Source organism: Macaca mulatta, chromosome 4 (genome assembly GCF_049350105.2).
Source record: "Macaca mulatta isolate MMU2019108-1 chromosome 4, T2T-MMU8v2.0, whole genome shotgun sequence".
In the NCBI taxonomy this organism is placed as follows: Eukaryota; Metazoa; Chordata; class Mammalia; order Primates; family Cercopithecidae; genus Macaca; species Macaca mulatta.
Window position 1 is genome coordinate 146,823,727 of NC_133409.1, and position 18,843 is coordinate 146,842,569.

Genomic DNA, 18,843 nt, shown 5'->3' on the forward strand with positions numbered 1-18,843 from the left:
ACATACATCCATCATTCAGGAAATGTTTACTGAGCACCTAGGGACTGGGGATACTGGGAACAAAACAAAGATCCTGGCCCTCATTGTCACACAACTGGGGAGAGACGGAAAGCTAATTAAACAGTGTTTGTGGTAAGTGTTCAAAAAGAACATAGCACCAACAGATAGCACAAAGTGCTTTTAAATAGAGTGGTCAGGCAAGATGAATGTGAAGATGAGGTTGGCAAGCCAGATAGAAGTCTGTGAGAAGACCATTTCAGTCCTCCCTGCGGGGATGGAGGGGCTCTGGGGCAAAAGCATGGCTACAGCAGAGGGCAATTGCTGGATAGTAATAGGAGTTGAGATCAGTGGGGGACCAGGTCAGATCTTAAGAGGCCTGAGGTCATAGAGAGGACTTGGGCCTTCACTCTGAATAGTATGGAAAGCCATGGGAGTATCTTGAGCTTGATCTGATCTCCATTTGAGCCAAAATGATTTCAAGGGAGCTGTCAGGAAAGACTAGTGATATTTATTAGATAATGGTTGCTTTGCAAATGCCAAAATAGCAAGAAAGAAGTTTCTTCCAGACACCTTCTGTTTCAGGTAAGCAGCTCTAACTTTACAGGGGATGTTTTGGGTCTTCAAATGACAAGCTGTTAGAGGAGTGGGACCTGATGCATAGCGGGCAGGGTCAAGAATGCTAAACAGCCTGCAATACCCTGTGCATCCTCACCTACAGCTTTACTCTGAGTGGCTGTGGCTCCCACCCACCAAGGTCTGTATTCTAGCCACCTGAAAGGGAACAGAGAGGAAAAGTTCTAAACATGGCTCAAGGACCCTGGTGGATCCCCGAGTCCCTTTCACAAGATTCATGAGGTTATTACTATTTTCATAATGCAAAAATGCACCGTGAAGTTTTCCAGAAGCTAAGTGACAGGTAATATTGCAACAGATTGAATGCAGAAGCAGCCTTATTGCCCTTGGCAATGGGGCTGGGGTATGAGCAGACCACTCTTCAGACACCAGCAATGATAGCTTAGGTGCATTTTATTGGTTTTCTTTCAGAGTCATTCTACAAAAGAACAAAGTTAAAAACCAAGGCCCTGGCAAGAGGGTTTGAACCCTTCTCATTCCAGGAGCCCTCCCCTAGTCCTCCATGTCCCCAACTGTGTCACTGCTGCAGTTCATGGGGGTGGAGGGCTTGCTACTTTTGCCCCCCCACCAAACCCAAAAAGGGAAAGACCTACCACCTAGAAACTCCTTCCCCTCACCCCAATTTCCCTCAAGTTGATCCTGGTTACAGAAGGCTGTGGTAAGAACTGTTGGGATCCTGCAGGAGTTCTGAACCCCAGAAGGTCATGGCCAGGGCACCGTCTGTGAAGAGCACATTGTCCTCTGGCTCAGCACCCCTTAGGAACAATGTTGGACTCAGCACCTGGGAGTAGAGAGAAAAATCAGTGAAAACCCATCAACTTCAACACCAGCTGCCCCAGAAATCGAGGAACTCAAGACTCATATATAAGGTTGGGCAGGTTGTACACAGCACAAAGGTGCCACAGCTAAGTAGGCACCATATTCGCATCATAGACGCCATCCATAGGTTTTATATTTATCACAAACATTTATTAAAAGCCATGAGCAGCAGCCTCCCCTGCCCCATACCCCTGCAGTTACCACCTCACTCCCAGAGGCCAGTTGCACTCTCTCAGGCCAGGGAGGACCGGAGGTCAGGGCCTTAGCTGGGAGCTGGTGCAGGTAGATACACTCAGATTTGAAGGGGCAGCGGCCATTCCCTCGCACGAAGAACCGGCATCGGATCTGGCTATGAGAGAGAAGACGACCATCGCCTTCAAGACCTGTTACCCCAAGAACAAGGGGCGCTCGAGGCTGACACGTAAGGCTGGGCAGGCTGTACACAGCACTAAAGCCCCACACCTAAGCGGACACCACTAGCATCTTAGTGTAGCTTTTACATTTATTCAATCTTCCAGCAGATGGCAGTAAAGCATCTTAAGGGGCCCCTTTCTGTAATTCTCAGTCTCCGTTTGGGCCAGCAATAGCAGTGACCCTGGGAACCTCCTTTCATTTTTCTGGGTTTTGTTTGTTTGTTTTGGGGGTTTTTGTTTGAGACGCAGTCTTGCTCTGTCACCCAAGCTGGAGTGCAGTGGCACAATCTCAGCTCGTTGCAACCTCTGCCTTCTGGGTTCAAGCGATTCTCCTGTTTCAGCCTCCCAAGTAGCTGGGACTACAGGTGCATGCCATTACGTGTGGCTAATTTTCGTATTTTTAGTAGAGATGGGGGTTTCACAATATTGGCCAGGCTGGTCTTGAACTCCTGACTTCAGGTTATCCAACCGTCTTGGCCTCCCAAAGTGCTGGGATTCCAGGTGTGAGCCACTGTGCCCCCAATTTTTTTGAGATGGAATTTCACTTTTGTTGCCCAGGTTGGAGTGCAGTGGCATGATCTGGGCTCACTGAAACCTCCGTTTCCCAAGTTCAGGAGATTCTCCTGCATCAGCCTCCCAAGTAGGTGGGATTACAGGCACCCACCACCACACCCATCTAATTTTTTTTGTATTTTTTTTTTTTTTTGAGACGGCGTCTCGCTCTGTCGCCCAGGCTGGAGTGCAGTGGCCAGATCTCAGCTCACTGCAAGCTCCGCCTCCTGGGTTCACGCCATTCTCCTGCCTCAGCCTCCCGAGTAGCTGGGACTACAGGCGCCCGCCGCCTCGCCCGGCTAGTTTTTTGTATTTTTTAGTAGAGACGGGGTTTCACCGGGTTAGCCAGGATGGTCTCGATCTCCTGACCTCGTGATCCGCCCGTCTCGGCCTCCCAAAGTGCTGGGATTACAGGCTTGAGCCACCGCGCCCGGCTTTTTTTTTGTATTTTTAGTAAAGACAGATTTTCACTGTGTTGCCCAGGCTGGTCTTGAACTCCTGACCTCAGATAATCCGCCCATCTTGCCCTCCCAAAGTGCTGGGATTACAGGCGTGAGTCACCGTGCCTGGCCTTTTTTTTTTTTTTTCTTTATTTTTTTTTTTGAGGCAGGGTTCTTGCTCTATCACCCAGGCTGGAGTACAATGAATGGCATGATCATGGCTCACTGCAGCCTTGACCTCCTGGGGCTCGGGTGATCCTCCTGCCTGAGCCTCTCGAGTAGCTGGGACTACAAGTATGTGCCATCATGCCTGGCTAATTTTTGTATTTTTTGTAGAGATGGGGTTTCACCATGTTGCCCAGGCTGGTCTCAACTCCCAGACTCAAGAGTTCCTCCCCCTCAGCCTCCCGAAGTGCTGGGGTTACAGGCGTGAGCCACCATGCACAACCCCTCAGCTGCTTCTTCTACAGTATGAGGATAGTAAGAGTCCCTGTTTCATGCAGTTTATGACGTACAAAGCCTGTCACACAATAAACCTCCATCTACACCATCTCCTATCACATCCAGGCCTGAGAGCTCCCCTTGGGAAACTTCCAACTAGTGGCCCAGCTGCCAGTACAGTTGCTGTTGAATAACATAGGCTTGAACTGCCTGGGGCAGCTTATATGCAGACAAGATCCTGGAGCCAACAAGACCAATTCCCTCCTCTTCCTCTTCATCCTCCTACTCAATATGGATAAAGTCTTTAATGGTAATCTGCTTCCACCTAATGAATAGTAAATATATTTTCTCTTCCTTATGATTTTAATGTTTCTTTTCTCTAGCTCACTTTATTGTAAGAATACATATTATGTTATATAATACATATAACATATAAAATCTGTATGAATTGACTTTATGTTGTCCAAAAGGGTTCTGGTCAGCAGCATGTTATCAGTAGTTAAGTTTTGGGGGAGTTAAAAGTTATACATGGCCAGGTGTGGTGGCTCACGCCTGTCATCCCAGCACTTTGGGAGGCCGAGGCAGGCGGGTCGCTTGACCTCAGCAGTTCAAGAGCAGCCTGGGCAACATGGCAAAACTCTGTCTCTACAAAAAATAGAAAAATTAGCCAGGCTTGGTGGTACGCGTCTATAGTCCCAGTTACTGGGGAAGATTTCTTGAGCCCAGGAGGCTGAGGCTGCAGTGAGCCGAGATTGCACCACTGCACTCCAGCCCGAGAGCGAGGCTCTGTCTCAACAACGGCAACAACAACGACGACGTTATACATGGATTTTCGACTGCATGGGGTTCGGTGCCTCTAACCCCTCAGTTGTTCAAGGATCAACTGTATTTCCTCTCTTCCACCTGTCTGCCTGGGGCGTCCTCTTTTTTCTCCTCCTGAGGAACCCTGTTCTTCCCATGCGCAGCTTCAATACTTCCCCTTCTGTGACATTCACTCGAGTTAGTTTTCCCTTCAGTACTTTTGTTGATGCAGCTATTAGAGTTCACAGGTGTCTCCAGAACACGGCTGACTATCTCCTGGGTGAAGACAAGACCTCCTTCTTTATCCCTCCCTTTACCCAAATACACTTGCATAGATCAAGTGTAGTAAATCCTTTGGGAAGGTGGAATTAAGAACTTGGAATTGCAGCTCATTCCAGATTTTGAATAAGTGCTTACCCTCCCCAAGAGATTCAGACCTACCCAACATTTCCCCATCGGCAAAGGCTGTCTTTCAGCCCCCTTCTCAGCCACCCCATGTTTTCAAAGAGCAGCTAAGCAAATAACATGTATTCGAATCAGTTTGTTTTCCCGCCTTATGATCAATTGGAAATAAAAGCCAAAGCAGGGCTTCTCATGGTACAGAGAGAACCAGAGTTGCTCTGAGTTGATTCTGAGCCAAGTTAGAAGAGAAAATTGGCCCTGGTGTTCCTTCTGCTAGCTCAGGCACTCCCCGTTTATTAACTGGGCTTTCTTTTTCTTTTTTCTTTTTTTGAGACAGAGTTTCACTCTTGTTGCCCAGGCTAGAGTGCAGTGGCACGATCTCAGCTCACTGCAACCTCCACCTCCAGGGTTCCAGTGATTCTCCTGTCTCAGCCTCCCGAGTAGCTGGAATTACAGGCGCCCGCCACCACATCTGGCTAATTTTTGTATTTTTAGTAGAGATGGGATTTCACCATGTTGGCCAGGCTGGTCTCAAACTCCTGACCTCAGGTAATCCGTCTGCCTTGGCCTCCCAACGTGTTGGGATTACAGGTGTGAGCCACCATGCCTGGCCTTATTAACTGTGCTTTCTGAAATCATGAAAATAGTTCATGCCTTCACCTGCCATTTTGGTCACTCTAAACTTCAGGGTTTTGGGGATTCACTGGCTGGGGACCATGGCTGAACCGGAATGAATCAGGGGCTACCTCCTCCACTTGCCTAACCCTGAGTCTTGTTCCCTCTGCAGCCTTACCTCGTCCGAGCCTTGAAGTTCCTGATGAGTTGCTCCTTGTGGGCCCCCTTGCTCACCCAGAATTTGTGGGGGATGATGTAGCTGGAATGGACACGGCACTGGGGACACGCCCTGCGAGGCAGTGGAGTAGAAGGTGGGAGAATAGTCCCAGGCCCCCAGGCCAGCCTCCTCCCTAGGGTGTTTCCCTCCCTCCCTGTTGGCACCTCCATGACACTGACTTGATGACATCCAGCGGGAAGTCCTGCCGGTTCTTCCGCCAGGTGCGCAGGCAGCCCAGACAGTGGGCGTGGGTGCAGTTGGGCAGGATGCCGAAAACCCGCTGAGCCTCTGGCTTGTCCCACACTTTGTCCATGCAGATGCCACACACCACATCCCGACTGTCCTGCTTCCCAGGCAGCCACAGGTAGGGTCAGACACTCCACCCGCATGCCCACATTCAGCCTCAGGTGCCACCAAGCCCTCCAGTCCCTCCTCCCACAGCAGGTCTGGGTGTCCCAGAGGTCCAGAAAGCCATCTTTTGCCACCCCTCACCCACAACCTGCTGCACCTCAAGGTCCAGGCTCTGAAGGGGCGCCATGAGCTCTCGGACAAGGTGGAACTTCGGCAGAGACTCCTGGGAGTGGCCGTGATCCCCGTCAGCAGCTGCTGGGAAAACTGCATCCATTCACTCACCCCTGTGGCAACCACTGAGCATTTTCTGCACGCAAGGCTCTGTGGTAACCCACATCCTGCCCCCAGATGGGTTAGAGTCCAGCCAGAATTAGAAGCCTCTCATATAGGCCAGGCTCTGTGGCTCACACCTGGAATCTCAGCACTTTGGGAGGCCAAGGCAGGCGGATCACCTGAGGTTAGGAGTTTGAGACCAGCCTGGCCAACATGGTGAAACCATTTCTAGTAAAAATACAAAAATTAGCCAGGTGTGGTGGCAAGTGCCTGTAATCCCAGCTACTTGGGAGGCTGAGGCAGGAGAATCGCTTGAATCCAGGAGGCAGATGTTGCAGTGAGCTGAGATCATGCCATTGCACTCTAGCCTGGGTGACAGAGGAAGACTTCATCTCAAAAACAAAAAAACCCAGCCTGTAATCCCAGCACTTTGGGAGGCCGAGGCAGGCAGATCATGAGGCCAGGAGTTCGAGACCAGCCTGGCCAATATGGTGAAACCCTGTCTCTACTAAAAATTCAAAAATTAGCCAGTCTTGTTGGCATGCGCCTGTAGTCCCAGCTACTCGGGAGGCTGAGGCAGAAGAACCGCTTGAACGAGGAGGCGGAGGTTGCAGTGAGCTGAGATGGTGCCACTGCACTCCAGCCTGGGAGACAAAATGAGACTCCGTCTCAAAAAAAAAAAAAAAAAAGAAGCCTCTCCTATAGCCATTTAGAACTGTGCTGTCCAATATGTAACCAAGAGCCATATGCGGCTCTTGAGCTACTGAAATGGGGCGAGTCTGAGTTGACACCTGCTATAAGTAGAAAATAGGGCCAGACGCAGTGGCTCCTGCCTGTAATCCCAAAACTTTGGGAGGATGAGGTGGGTAGATCGCTTGAGCTCAGGAGTTGGAGACCAGGCTGGACAACATGGCAAACTCTGTCTCTATCAAAAATAAAAAATAAGGCCGGGCGCGGTGGCTCAAGCCTGTAATCCCAGCACTTTGGGAGGCCGAGGCGGGCGGATCACAAGGTCAGGAGATCGAGACCACAGTGAAACCCCGTCTCTACTAAAAATACAAAAAATTAGCCGGGCGCGGTGGCGGGCGCCTGTAGTCCCAGCTACTCAGGAGGCTGAGGCAGGAGAATGGCGGGAACCCGGGAGGCGGAGCTTGCAGTGAGCCGAGATCGCGCCACTGCACTCCAGCCTGGGCAACAGCGTGAGACTCCGTCTCAAAAAAAAAAAAAATAAATAAATAAAAATAAATAAATAAATAAATAAATAAATAAATAAAATAAAAAAAAAATAAAAAATAGGCCAGGTGCAGTGGCTCACACCTGTAATCCCAGCACTCTGGGAGGCCGAGGCGGGAGGATCATGAAGTCAGGAGATCAAGACCATCCTGGCTAACACAGTGAAACCCTGTCTCTACTAAAGAAATACAAAAAAATATTAGCTGGGCGTGGTGGCAGGCACCTGTAGTCCCAGCTACTCAGGAGGCTGAGGCAGGAAAATGGCGTGATCCCAGGAGGCGGAGCTTGCAGTGAGCCGAGATGATGCCACTGCACTCCAGTCTGGGTGACAGAGCGAGACTCCGCCTCAAAAAAAAAAAAGGATGAAGTACTGATACATTCTACAATATGGATGAACCTAGAAAACATCACACTCAGTGAAAGCAGCCCGACACAAAAGGCCACATATTGTAAGATTCCATTCAAATGAAAAGTTCAGAACAGCCAAACCACAGAGACAGAATGTGGATTAGTGGTTACCAGAGGCTGGAAGGGCGGAGGATGAAAGTGACTGCTGATGGGATGATAAAAATGTTCTAAAATTAGGTAGCAGTGATGTTTGCATAACTTTATGAATTAACACACTGAATTGTATAAATTGGTGAATGTTTTGGTTTGTGAATTATATTTCAATAAAGCTGTTATAAAAATTACATATGTGGGCTGGGCGCGGTGGCTCACGCCTGTAATCCCAGCACTTTGGGAGGCTGAGGCGGGCGGATCACGAGGTCAGGAGATCGAGACCATCCTGGCTAACACGGTGAAACCCCGTCTCTACTAAAAATACAAAAAAATTAGCCGGGCGTGGTGGCAGGCGCCTGTAGTCCTAGCTGCTCAGGAGGCTGAGGCAGGAGAATGGCATGAACCTGGGAGGTGGAACTTGCAGTGAGCCGAGATTGTGCCACTGCACTCCAGCCTGGGCAACAGAGCAAGACTCTGTCTCAAAAAAAAAAAAAATTACATATGTGACTTAAATTTCTTTATAATCTGACTAACATTGATTTAGAACAATAATTTTAAAAATAGCCAGACTGGGCACAGTGACTCACGCCTGTAATCCCAGCACTTTGGGAGGCCAAGGCAGGTGCATCACGAGGTCAGGAGTTTGAAATGAGCCTGACCAACGTGGTAAAACCCCATCTCTATTAAAAATATAAAAATTTGGCCGGGCGCGGTGGCTCAAGCCTGTAATCCCAGCACTTTGGGAGGCCGAGACGGGCGGATCACGAGGTCAGGAGATCGAGACCATCCTGGTAACACGGTGAAACCCCGTCTCTACTAAAAAATACAAAAAACTAGCCGGGCCAAGTGGCGGGTGCCTGTAGTCCCAGCTACTCGGGAGGCTGAGGCAGGAGAATGGCGTAAACCCGAGAAGAGGAGCTTGCAGTGAGCTGAGATCCAGCCACTGCACTCCAGCCTGGGTTACAGAGCAAGACTCCGTCTCAAAAAAAAAAAAAAAAAAAAAAATACAAAAAACTAGCCGGGCGTGGTGGCGGGCACCTGTAGTCCCAGCTACTCGGAAGGCTGAGGCAGGAGAATGGCGTAAACCCGGGAGGCAGAGCTTGCAGTGAGCTGAGATCTGGCCACTGCACTCCAGCCTGGGTGACAGAGCGAGACTCCGTCTCAAAAAATAAATAAATAAATAAATAAATAAATAAATAAATAAATAAAAATTAGCTGGGCATGGTGGTGCATGCCTGTAATCCCAGCTACTTGGGAGGCTGAGGCAGGAGAATTGCTTGAACCCTGGAGGCGGAGTTTGCAGTGAGCTGAGATAGTGCCACTGTACTCCAGCCTGGGTGACAGAGGGAGACCCTATCTCAAGAAAATAAACAAATAAAATAAAAAATAGCCACTAACATTTAGTGCATACTCTGCACCAGGTACTGTGCTAAGCATATCAACCCTCAAAATGACCCTGTGAGTTAAGTATCATTATCAATGCCATTTTGTAGATCAGGAAACTGAGGCCCAGAGAGGTTAAGTGACTTGTCCAAGATCACACAGCTACTAGGTGGTAGGGCCAGGATTTAGAACTAGGGGTTTGACTCCATAGGCACCATGGTATTCTGCTTTTAGAACACAGAGCAACGGAACTAAAGGAAAATTTCCCTCCAGCTGGGAATCTTGAAGAGGAAGGGGAATGGATGAAAATATAAACCCTACTCAGAGGCAGAGCACGAGCCCTAGTCTCAGTACCCACTTGTGCCCACCTGCGGTGCCCCTGATGACTCACATGATGAAGGCAGGGACTTCCAGGAGCTGCCGCCAACCTCCTCAGCCTTGCTGGCCAGCCCCTCCAGGGTAGGCTCCATGCCCCAGCAGGCCCTGGCCCAGCCCCAGCCCACAGACACAGAGGGCAGGTAGGTGGGCTCGGATCCCCTGCGGGCCAGTCCTAGGTGGGACCCCGGCAGAGTGACGCGTGGCTCCGAATGGCGGCGACCCCACTCCAGGGGGCTGGGGGTCTTTGGGTGCTGACAGCTGTAGTGGGGAAGAAGAGAATGAGGAGACAGGGACAGCCCTCCAGGGCTCAGAGCCAGCTTAGCCTAGAACTTGGAGCTGAGTTAGGAGAAGCAGCTCTGGGAAGATACATGATTTGTGAAGGGACTCTCTCTCTAGTGTCCCACCCTGACACCACTTCCCCAGAGGGGAAGAAAAGGGACTTACCTGCATTGATCTCCACGATGTCCAGGGAAGCAGAGGCCTTGCTGGAAATACTTGCAGACCTGGGACACCTTTCCATCCCGAGCAAAGCGATGCCTCGACCCCCAGTGATGGGCCCGGAAAACAAAGTTCCTAAGAGATTGTCTGAGTCATGCCCAGCCCTGTTTTAGCTCCTGCCTTTGTGATCCTTACAAACAGAGGCTATCTGATATGGTAAGAAAAACACAGGCTCTGGAATTCGTCTGGTGTTCAAATCCTGACCCCACTGGGAACACTAGGTGAGTAACTCACCTTCTCTAAAGCTTGGTTTCCTCACCCCTAAAAGTGGGGTAACAGGCTGGGCGCAGTGGCTCATGCCCATAATCCCAGCACTTTGGGAGGCGGAGGCAGGTGGATCACCTGAGGTCAAGAGTTTGAGACTAGCCTGGCCAACATATTGAAACCCTGTCTGTACTAAAAATACAAAAATTAGCCAGGCATGATGGCAGGCACCTTGGACTACTCAGGAGGCTGAGGCAGGGGAATTGCTTGAACCCTGGAGGTGGAGGTTGCAGTGAGCCAAGATCACGCCACTGCACTCTAGCCTGGTCAACAAGGGTGAAACTCCGTCTCAGAAAAAAAAAAAGGGGGGGTGGTAACAATGCCTAGTCCTTGCTGAGTTGTTGCAAAGTGTTTTAAGATTTTTCACAATCAACCTGGCTTGGAGGCTCACGCCTGTAATCCCAGCACTTTGGGAGGCTGAGGCGGGCAGATCACCTGAGGCTGGGGGGTTCGAGACCAGCCTGACCACATGGAGAAACCCCATCTGTACTAAAAATACAAAATTAGCCGGGCCTGGTGGCACATGCCTGTAATCCCAGATACTTGGGAGGCTGAGGCAGGAGAATCACTTGAACCAGGGAGGCAGAGATTATGGTGAGCTGAGATTGTACCATTGCATACCAGCCTGGGCAGTAAGAGCGAAACTCTGTCTCAAAAAAAAAAGATTTTGCACAATGCATACAGCAGGTGCTCGGTGATCACAGTGATGACTATTACTCTCCCCAAATGCAGAGTTGTGGATTCTGGAGTCAGAATTCCAGGTTCACATTCTACCACCAGGACTAGCTTCACCAGTGGGGGCCTGTACAATCACACAGGGGCCCTACACTTGCATTAATGCTCTGCTGTCCTGGTCTTGAATTTATTAATAGTTTTTGAACGAGGGGTCCCCACATTTTCATTTTGCAATGGGTCCCACAAATTATATAGCCAATTCTGCCTAGTACCACTACTTCTTGGTTATGTGAGCTTGGACAAGTCACTTAACTTTTCCATGCCTCAGTTTTCTCATTTGTAACATGGGGATAATAGTAGGACCTATTCCATGAGGTGATGTAAAACTTAAACGAGAGCCTGTCTGTGAAGTCCCTGGCCCATAGCAAGCCCTGGGTAAATGACAGCTGTTCTCATCTCTTATCATCTCCCCTCTCCCTCCCCCTTTCCCTCCTCCTCTGGAGAATCAAGGTGGGAGGTCGAGAAGGGTGAGGGGAGGATGAGGTGAGCAAGCATTTAGTGAGTCTCCTCAGTGTCCAGGCCTAGGCTAAGGGTCTGGGACAGGTACCAGGTAGAAAGGAACTCAGCTGTTGACCTTCCCTAACTTGCCCTGAGGGGGAAGGAGCCCACAAGAGGTGACCAGGGTAGGGACAGAGACAGAGGCTGCATTCTAGTTCCATGAGAGCAGGCTGGCCCAGCCCAAGCCGAGGGTCTGCCGGAGTGTGGGTCACACCTCTTCCACAGAGTGTCCAAGGGCAATGTGCTAGCAGAGAAGCAGGCACGGGAAAGGAGAAGCAGGTGACAGGGCCCGCTCTTGCTGGTGAAGATGCCAGATTGTCAGTCACATGACAATGTGACTCCACAGGCGTGGAGCCCCTGCATGATAACTCTAAGACTCCAGCCGAGAACCCAGAAACCAGGGCCAGGACTAGGGCAAGTGAGTGAGGCACTCACCTTGGACACAAAATTCTAGGGGCTGCCGAAAGAACTAAGTAACCAAGAGAAATAATATTTTATTTCTCTCACTCCAGCAGACCCTCGGCTTGGGCTGGGCCAGCCTGATCTCATGGGACTAGAATGTAGCCTCTGTCCCTGTCCCTGCTCTGGGCACTTCATGTGGGATAATAGTATTTCCTAGAGCAATATTTTAAAAGATCAAAACTAGGCCGGGTGCAGTGGCTCACGCCTGTAATCCTAGCACTTTGGGAGGCCGAGGCAGGCAGATCACCTGAGGTCGGGAGTTCAAGACCAACCTGACCAACATGGAGAAACACTCTATTAAAAATACAAAATTAACCGGGCATGGTGGCACATGCCTGTAATCCCAGCTACTCAGGAGGCTGAGGCAGGTGAATCGTTTGAACTCGGGAGGTGGAGGTTGTGGTGAGCAGAGATTATGCCATTGCACTCCAGCCTGGGCAACAAGAGTGAAATTCTGTCTCAAAAGGAAAAAATTAAAAAAAAAATTTAAAAAGATCAAAACTAATGCAAAACTATTCATTAACAAAATATCAAACTTTCAGGCCAGGCACAGTGGCTCACATCTGTAATCCCAGCAGTTTGGGATCACTTAAGCTCGGGAGTTCGAGACCAGCCTGGCCAACATGGCGAGACCCTGTCTATACTAAAAATACAAAAGATTAGCCAGGCATGGTGGTGTATACTTGTTGTCCTAGCTACTTAGCAGGCTGAGGCAGGAGGATCACTTGAGCTTAAAAGGTTAAAGCTGCAGTGAGCTAAGATGGAGCCACTGTACTCCAGCCTGGGTGACAGAACAAGACCCTGTCTCAAAAATAAATAAATAAATAAATAAATAAATAAAAATAATAAATAAATAAAAATCAAACTCTTGAATAAAGGTAGGATCCAACCCTGTGCAACTCATCTCATCCCTTCCCCAGTCCAGGCCCTACAACATAGGCATAAATAACCAAGACTAACGCAGATCATAGCAGGACTCGGACAGAAACAGTCAATAGTGATGGATTGGATGGTGGGGTGGGAGGTCAGGAAAGGCCTTTGAGGAGGTGCTAGTAATAATCATCACTAGTGGGCCGGGCGTGGTGGCTCACACCTGTAATCCCAGCACTTTGGGAGGCCGAGGCAGATGGATCACAAGGTCAGGAGTTCGAGACCAGCCTGGCCAACATGGTGAAACCCCTTCTCTACTAAAAATACAAAAATGAGCCAGGCGTGGTGGCACACACCTGTAATCCCAGCTACTCAGGAGGCTGAGGTAGAAGAATTGCTTGAACCCAGGAGACAGAGGTTGCAGTGAGCTGAGATTGTGCCACTTCACTACAGCCTGGGCGACAGAGTAAAACTCCGTCTCAAAAAAAAAAAAAAAAATTATAACTTTTGCAACAATTTATGTTTATGATGAAAATCATCAGATAACTTAGAGTATCGAGGGGAGACATAACTTTCCAAATTTCTTTTAGGAGATTTACAAGTAAAAATGTTGGAATATGCCTGGGCTGGTGAATGTGGGGAAGCAGACAGTAAGAGGCTGGGTTGAAGTAGGGATTAGATTAGTAGGCAGCAGCCAAAGTTAGGGAGGGCTTGAGGGGTGGGGGTTCAGGGGTGGAGGTGAAACAGTCACTGTGGAAGGGGTGAGCCCTGAGAGGAGGAGCCTCTAATCTCACAGGGGTAGAGCCAGTAACCCTCAGAGCAAGGGACTTGCAGGTCTCACGTCCCCTGTCCACCAATGGAGGATGTGCTGGAAAAGCTTTGCCTTTTCCTAAGGGCCACTAATGAGGCTGACCTCGAGGACTGTCAGAGGCCACCACCCTAGCTCCTTCATTAGCCCAAAAAGTCCGGTGACAGAGCTCTCCCAGCTCATCCAGAGGGACTCTGCCCATTAGATGAGCCACAGAAACAGAGGGTAGGGGCCTTATGATTAAATCAATCTGAAAAACTCTTCAGACTTGGCACGGTGGCTCACGCCTGTAATCCCAGCACTTTGGGAGGCCGAGGCGGGTGGGTCACCTGAGGTTGGGAGTTCAAGACCAGCCTGACCAACATGGAGAAACCCCATCGCTACTAAAAATACAAAATCAGCAGGGCGTGGTGGCACATGCCTGTAACCCCACCTACTCGGGAGGCTGAGGCAGGAGAATTGCTTGAACCCAGGAGGCAGAGGTTGCAGTGACCCGAGATCACACCATTGCACTCCAGCCTGGGCAACAAGAACGAAACTCCATCTCGAAAAAAAGAAAAGAAAAACTCTTCCTTCTGTCTCTGTCTCTCTCTCTCTCTCTCTCTCTCTCTCTCTCTCTCTCTCTCTATATATATATATATATATATATATATATATATTTTTTTTTTTTTTTTAGGAAGTAAAGTACACTTGGAAAAGGGCCGAGCCGGTGGCTTGAGAGATCCAAAGCCAAATGCAAGCACCTTCTATAATCCAGGTACTGTTGTTTTTTTTGTTTTGTTTTCGAGAGAGGGTGCAATCTTGGCTCACTGCAGCCTTGAGCTCTTGAACTCAAGCAGTCCTCCTGCCTCAGCCTCCCAAGTAGCTGGGACTACAGGCCTATACTACCACACCTAATTTTTTTTTTTTTTAATGTTTTTCAGGGATAGGGTATCACTATGTTGTCCAGGCTGGTCTTGAATTCCTGAGCTCAAGTGATCCTCCTGCCTCAGACTCCCAAATTGCTGAGATTACAGGAGTGAGTCACATGCCTGGCCCCCTTCTGCATTTTCTTAGGAGCATATCGTATAGTGTTTATTGCAGATAAACATATTAAAGGCTCTGATAAGTCCTGCAAAGGAATTGGTTTAATTTGATTTAACCCAGCATTGCTTAAACTTGTCCTTTTTGTTACTTGATTAGGCCCTCCAGCCAAACACCTCTTAGCGTACCAATAAAACACAATTTGTTAGGGGGAATGTCAAATTAGTTCATTTGATTCTTAACACGAGCCTTAAAAGTCAGGAGTCATTCTTCCAGTTTTCAAACCCCCTTAGACAGGTAAGTAACTGGCCTGAGACTTCAAACAAGAGCTAAGACTGTATAACCCAGGTGTCCTCACTCAGCCCAATAATTCTCTCATTAACCAAGATTGACTTGTCAGGGGTGAGGGCTGTTGGATTTGGGGAATTTCTCAGGCCAAGTTCTCAGGCCAAGGGGTAGGGATGGAGCAGCCAGAGGTGACAGGTCATGCAGGCCTGGGGAGGCAGCCAAAGGGGCTCAGTGGCTGGGGAGCCAAAGAAGGGGTGGAGCCGTGGGACCCTGGAAGTAAGCCTGAGGAGTGAGGACTGGACTCCATGGGTGAAGGGAGGGTGTGGGAAAAGGGAGAACTGAAAAGGGGATGATTGGCGGCAGGAGGGGCCAGGTGGAGCTGCCAAATAAGCCCTCCACCAGGATTTTTACAACCTGAGAGCCCAAATTTATTCCAGGCTGCCACCCTCCTGTCCTGGCTCAGGAAGGAACAATTTAAAATCTCCTTTAGGGGCTAGGCACGGTGGCTCACACCTGTAATCCCAGCTGTTTGGGAGGCCGAGGCGGGCGGATCACCTGAGGTCAGGAGTTCGAGACCAGTCTGGCCAACATGGTGAAACCCTGTCTCCACTAAAAATACAAAAATTAGCCAGTGCGGTGGCGCACACCTGTAGTCCCAGCCACTCAGAAGGCTGAGGCTGAAGAATCACTTGAACCCAGGAGGTGAAAGCTGCAGTGAACCGAGATCGCACCACTGCTTGAGTGACAGGGCAAGACTCTGTCTTAAAAAAAAAAAAAAAAAAAAAAAAGCTCCTTTAGCAAATTATCATCCCCCGCCCGCCAACCTCCCCGTCTACAACATGGCTGCCTTCCTTTCTAGCCTGGGAAAACCAGGACATACCAAGACCCCAAGCCCCACAAGTATCCCTCCTTTACCCAAAGTCAGTTTTCTTTGGAGAACTGATCTCTTACAGCTGTTTGCAAAATGAATTTGTGCTCAGGTAAGAATGTCTGATGGAAGGCCCAACGAGCTAGCATCCCCTTTTACAAAGCTGGTATACCCAAAGGCATAACTCTAATGGTGCAATGTTCAACCTGGGGTGTTTCGTCCAAACATTTATGAGTATCTGGCACCATGCTAAGTGCTGGGGCCACAAAGGTGACCAGAAGACCAGATCCCAACCGCATGGAGCTGTGTGGTGTTTCTGAACAAGAGAAACCTTTGTTGGGTGGAAAAAGAAAGGAAGGTGGGGAATCCCCGCCCTACATGGTCAGCCCCTGAGCCAGCCCTGAACCAGCTGGGCAGCCTCAGTCTGTCTTTCCCCCTCTCTGGTCTCAGTCTCCTCCTCTAGACTATAAGAGGGTGAGAGATGCCTCTAGACCCTTCCAACTTTGGGGCAGGATGCAAGGAAGCCGCTTCTTATCAGATGCATCCCAAATTTTTAAGAGGCTAGGCTTCCAGAGGCCAGGCCAAACTCCAAAGAATTTTTTCCCACCTCCCCTGTGTTTCGCTGAGGTCCAGCCCCTACCTGCATGACCTCTGGGAGTGGCGGCTGAGCTCCCCACCATGACCACTGCCATCTGGCCCTGCAGGGTCCATCCCAGCTGCAGCCCTTAGTAAGAATCTGATGGAGCTGCCCTAGTGCTCCTTTATCCCCTGCTCTGGGGGCAGGACCAAAGGGAGGAGGCGATTTGCAGCCAGGCCCGCCCCTTCCCATGGACCCAGGCCTGCTGGTGGGAGAGATGGAGGGCCCAGACATGATGGCTGCGGAGCTGGGGGCTCAGGGTATCCAATCCAGGCTCCAAGGCTGTGGGTGGGGTATAAAGACCCTCAAGGATGTTTAGGTAATTATTGGAGGAAATTGGGGGATGGTTTAAGGACTTTAATGGTCTGGGAAGGCAGGGTGACTTGGGAGGGGGCCGTGAGGACCTGGGACCCAGGACTAAGGACCCGGAGGCTGGGAGTCCTGTAGCTTGGGAAGTAACATGTGGTTTGAAGGTATTTATGACTAAGCCACTTGGGAGCCTCCCCACGCCGTCAGAGCTACATAAGCCCCACCTGTGGAGCTAAGGTCAGGTGGAGCGATCAGAGTGCGGGCTGGGAGATGGTGTGAGCTGGGCGGGGGCACGGAGAGGCTGATCCAAACTGGCCCTGTACTGGACAGATCCAGGAGGCTCTCGGGTCCTGCCTCCAGACTTGAGATCTTTCCACAAAAAGTCCCTGTTGCCTGGCCTGTGTTTACCAATGAAACCAGCTTGCTAACCTGGTCACAAAAAATTAGAATAGTGTTGATGTCCCAGCAAAGGCCAGTATAAGAGGTAGCCAGGAGGGGGCTGCCCTAAGCTGTGTGTGGTGAGGACTCTCCACATTGGATGAGAGGGAGTCAGCCCATCAGAGCCTCCTTTTTGGGTATATTGAGAGTAGATTGTTCACCTGGCTTGGGGTTAACCCTGAGTGACCCAGAGCCTACGTCCTTGCCCCCCACGAGGCCTGTGGAAATGTCCGTTTGGGAGGGACTGACCCTGAGCGCATCTTCTTCCCAAGAGTTCTCAATCAAGTTCCTCAAATAGATGCTGTGTGCCTCTTCCCTGCAAACCCCTGGGTCCTGACTGATACCGGGGTTCGCCAGCACTCCCAGAAATCCACCGGCCCCGAGAACCAGGCTGGAACATCCCTGCCCCCATGGCGAGCCTGAGCTGGGTGATAGACTGATTCCCTCTCTCAGTGAGTCTGTCCCCCGCACCTGGTCCTGAGAGCAGCATGGCCATGGGGTTTGGGCCCTGATGGAGTGTCGGTCGGGGGCTTTCTCCCCTTCTCCCTGGGATGGGGGTGCTGAGCAGCCCAGTGGGGCACAAGAACATTGTTTCTGGCCGAGGAGGCTCCAGGCTTGGCAGTTGGGCTGCCAGGAGTTTCTGTGAGCCGGCACTATACTTCATGACTCCCTTTTCCAGGTAAACAATCTGTTGTCTTAAGTTGTTTGCAGCAAAGCTTATCTGATAAAGTTGTCGTGAAAATGAAATGAGGCCAGAGTTGAAGATCGCTTGGCACCGGGCCTGACACGCAGCTCAGTGAGGGTTTAAAGTAGGGAAAGAGCAACAGGCGGGGAGCCAGGAGACCTGATGTGACCTTGGAGAAGCTGCCTCCCAGGCCTTGGCCTCGGTCTCTGCTACATAATGTGTCTGAGGAGATGGGGACCTTAGAGAAGGGGGACCATGACCTCTAAGAGCACTTCCAGCTCTGTTTCTCTTAAGACTCCCTGAATTCCCATCTTATGCCTCCAAAGCCCATTCTGTCTCTGCCAGATTGCACTGCCCTGTGTGGGAGACAAGATGCGCAAGTTAACAAAACAAATAAGAGGAATTAAGCGTTAAAGGAGAGATTTTAAAATTGAATTTTACAACCTCCTATGCCTATCAGTAGGTTGACACACTAGGTTAGGAAACCAATAGTCCTGGAAATTTTTGTTATATATTTCACTTTTGTGGATCAATTTTTTTTTTTAAATTTTTATAGGTATTACCAATATGACCTTCACTGGAGGCTGCACCAGTTTACAATCCTACCAACAGTATGGAATGCCCGTTTCTGCACACCCTTGCCAACACAATGTTATCAAACTTTTTAGTATTCAATTTGGTAAGTAAAACGACAGTATCTCAGCTGGGTGCCACAGCTCACACCTGTAATCCCAGGCCTTTGGGAGGCCAAGATGGGAGGATCGTTTGAGCCCAGGAGTTTGAGACCAGTCTGGGCAACATAGTAAGACCCTGTCTCTACAAAAAAATCAATAATTAGTGAGGTGTGGTGGTGCATGCCTATAGTCCCAGCTACTCAGGTGGCTGAGGCAGCAGGATCGCTTGAGCCTGAGGTCAAGTCTGCAGTGAGCTGTGATTGCGCCACAGCACTCAGCCTGGGCGACGGAGTAAAAACCCTGTCTCAAAAAAGCAAAAACAAAGCAGTATCTC

The 18,843-nt window shown here is 49.9% G+C and overlaps 1 protein-coding gene across 1 annotated transcript; it reads right to left on the reverse strand.

The window, feature by feature from the left end:
- Positions 1-1,008: 1,008 nt before the first annotated feature.
- LOC144340617 (uncharacterized) lies at positions 1,009-17,562 on the reverse strand. The gene is made up of 7 exons (XM_078001051.1): positions 17,495-17,562; positions 9,897-10,025; positions 9,466-9,710; positions 5,842-5,936; positions 5,513-5,676; positions 5,295-5,405; positions 1,009-1,414 (listed from the first exon to the last, which is right to left on the reverse strand). Exons 1-7 carry the CDS (start codon positions 17,560-17,562, stop codon positions 1,408-1,410), a joined length of 819 nt encoding a protein of 272 aa, XP_077857177.1. The 3' UTR covers positions 1,009-1,407.
- Positions 17,563-18,843: the final 1,281 nt, after the last annotated feature.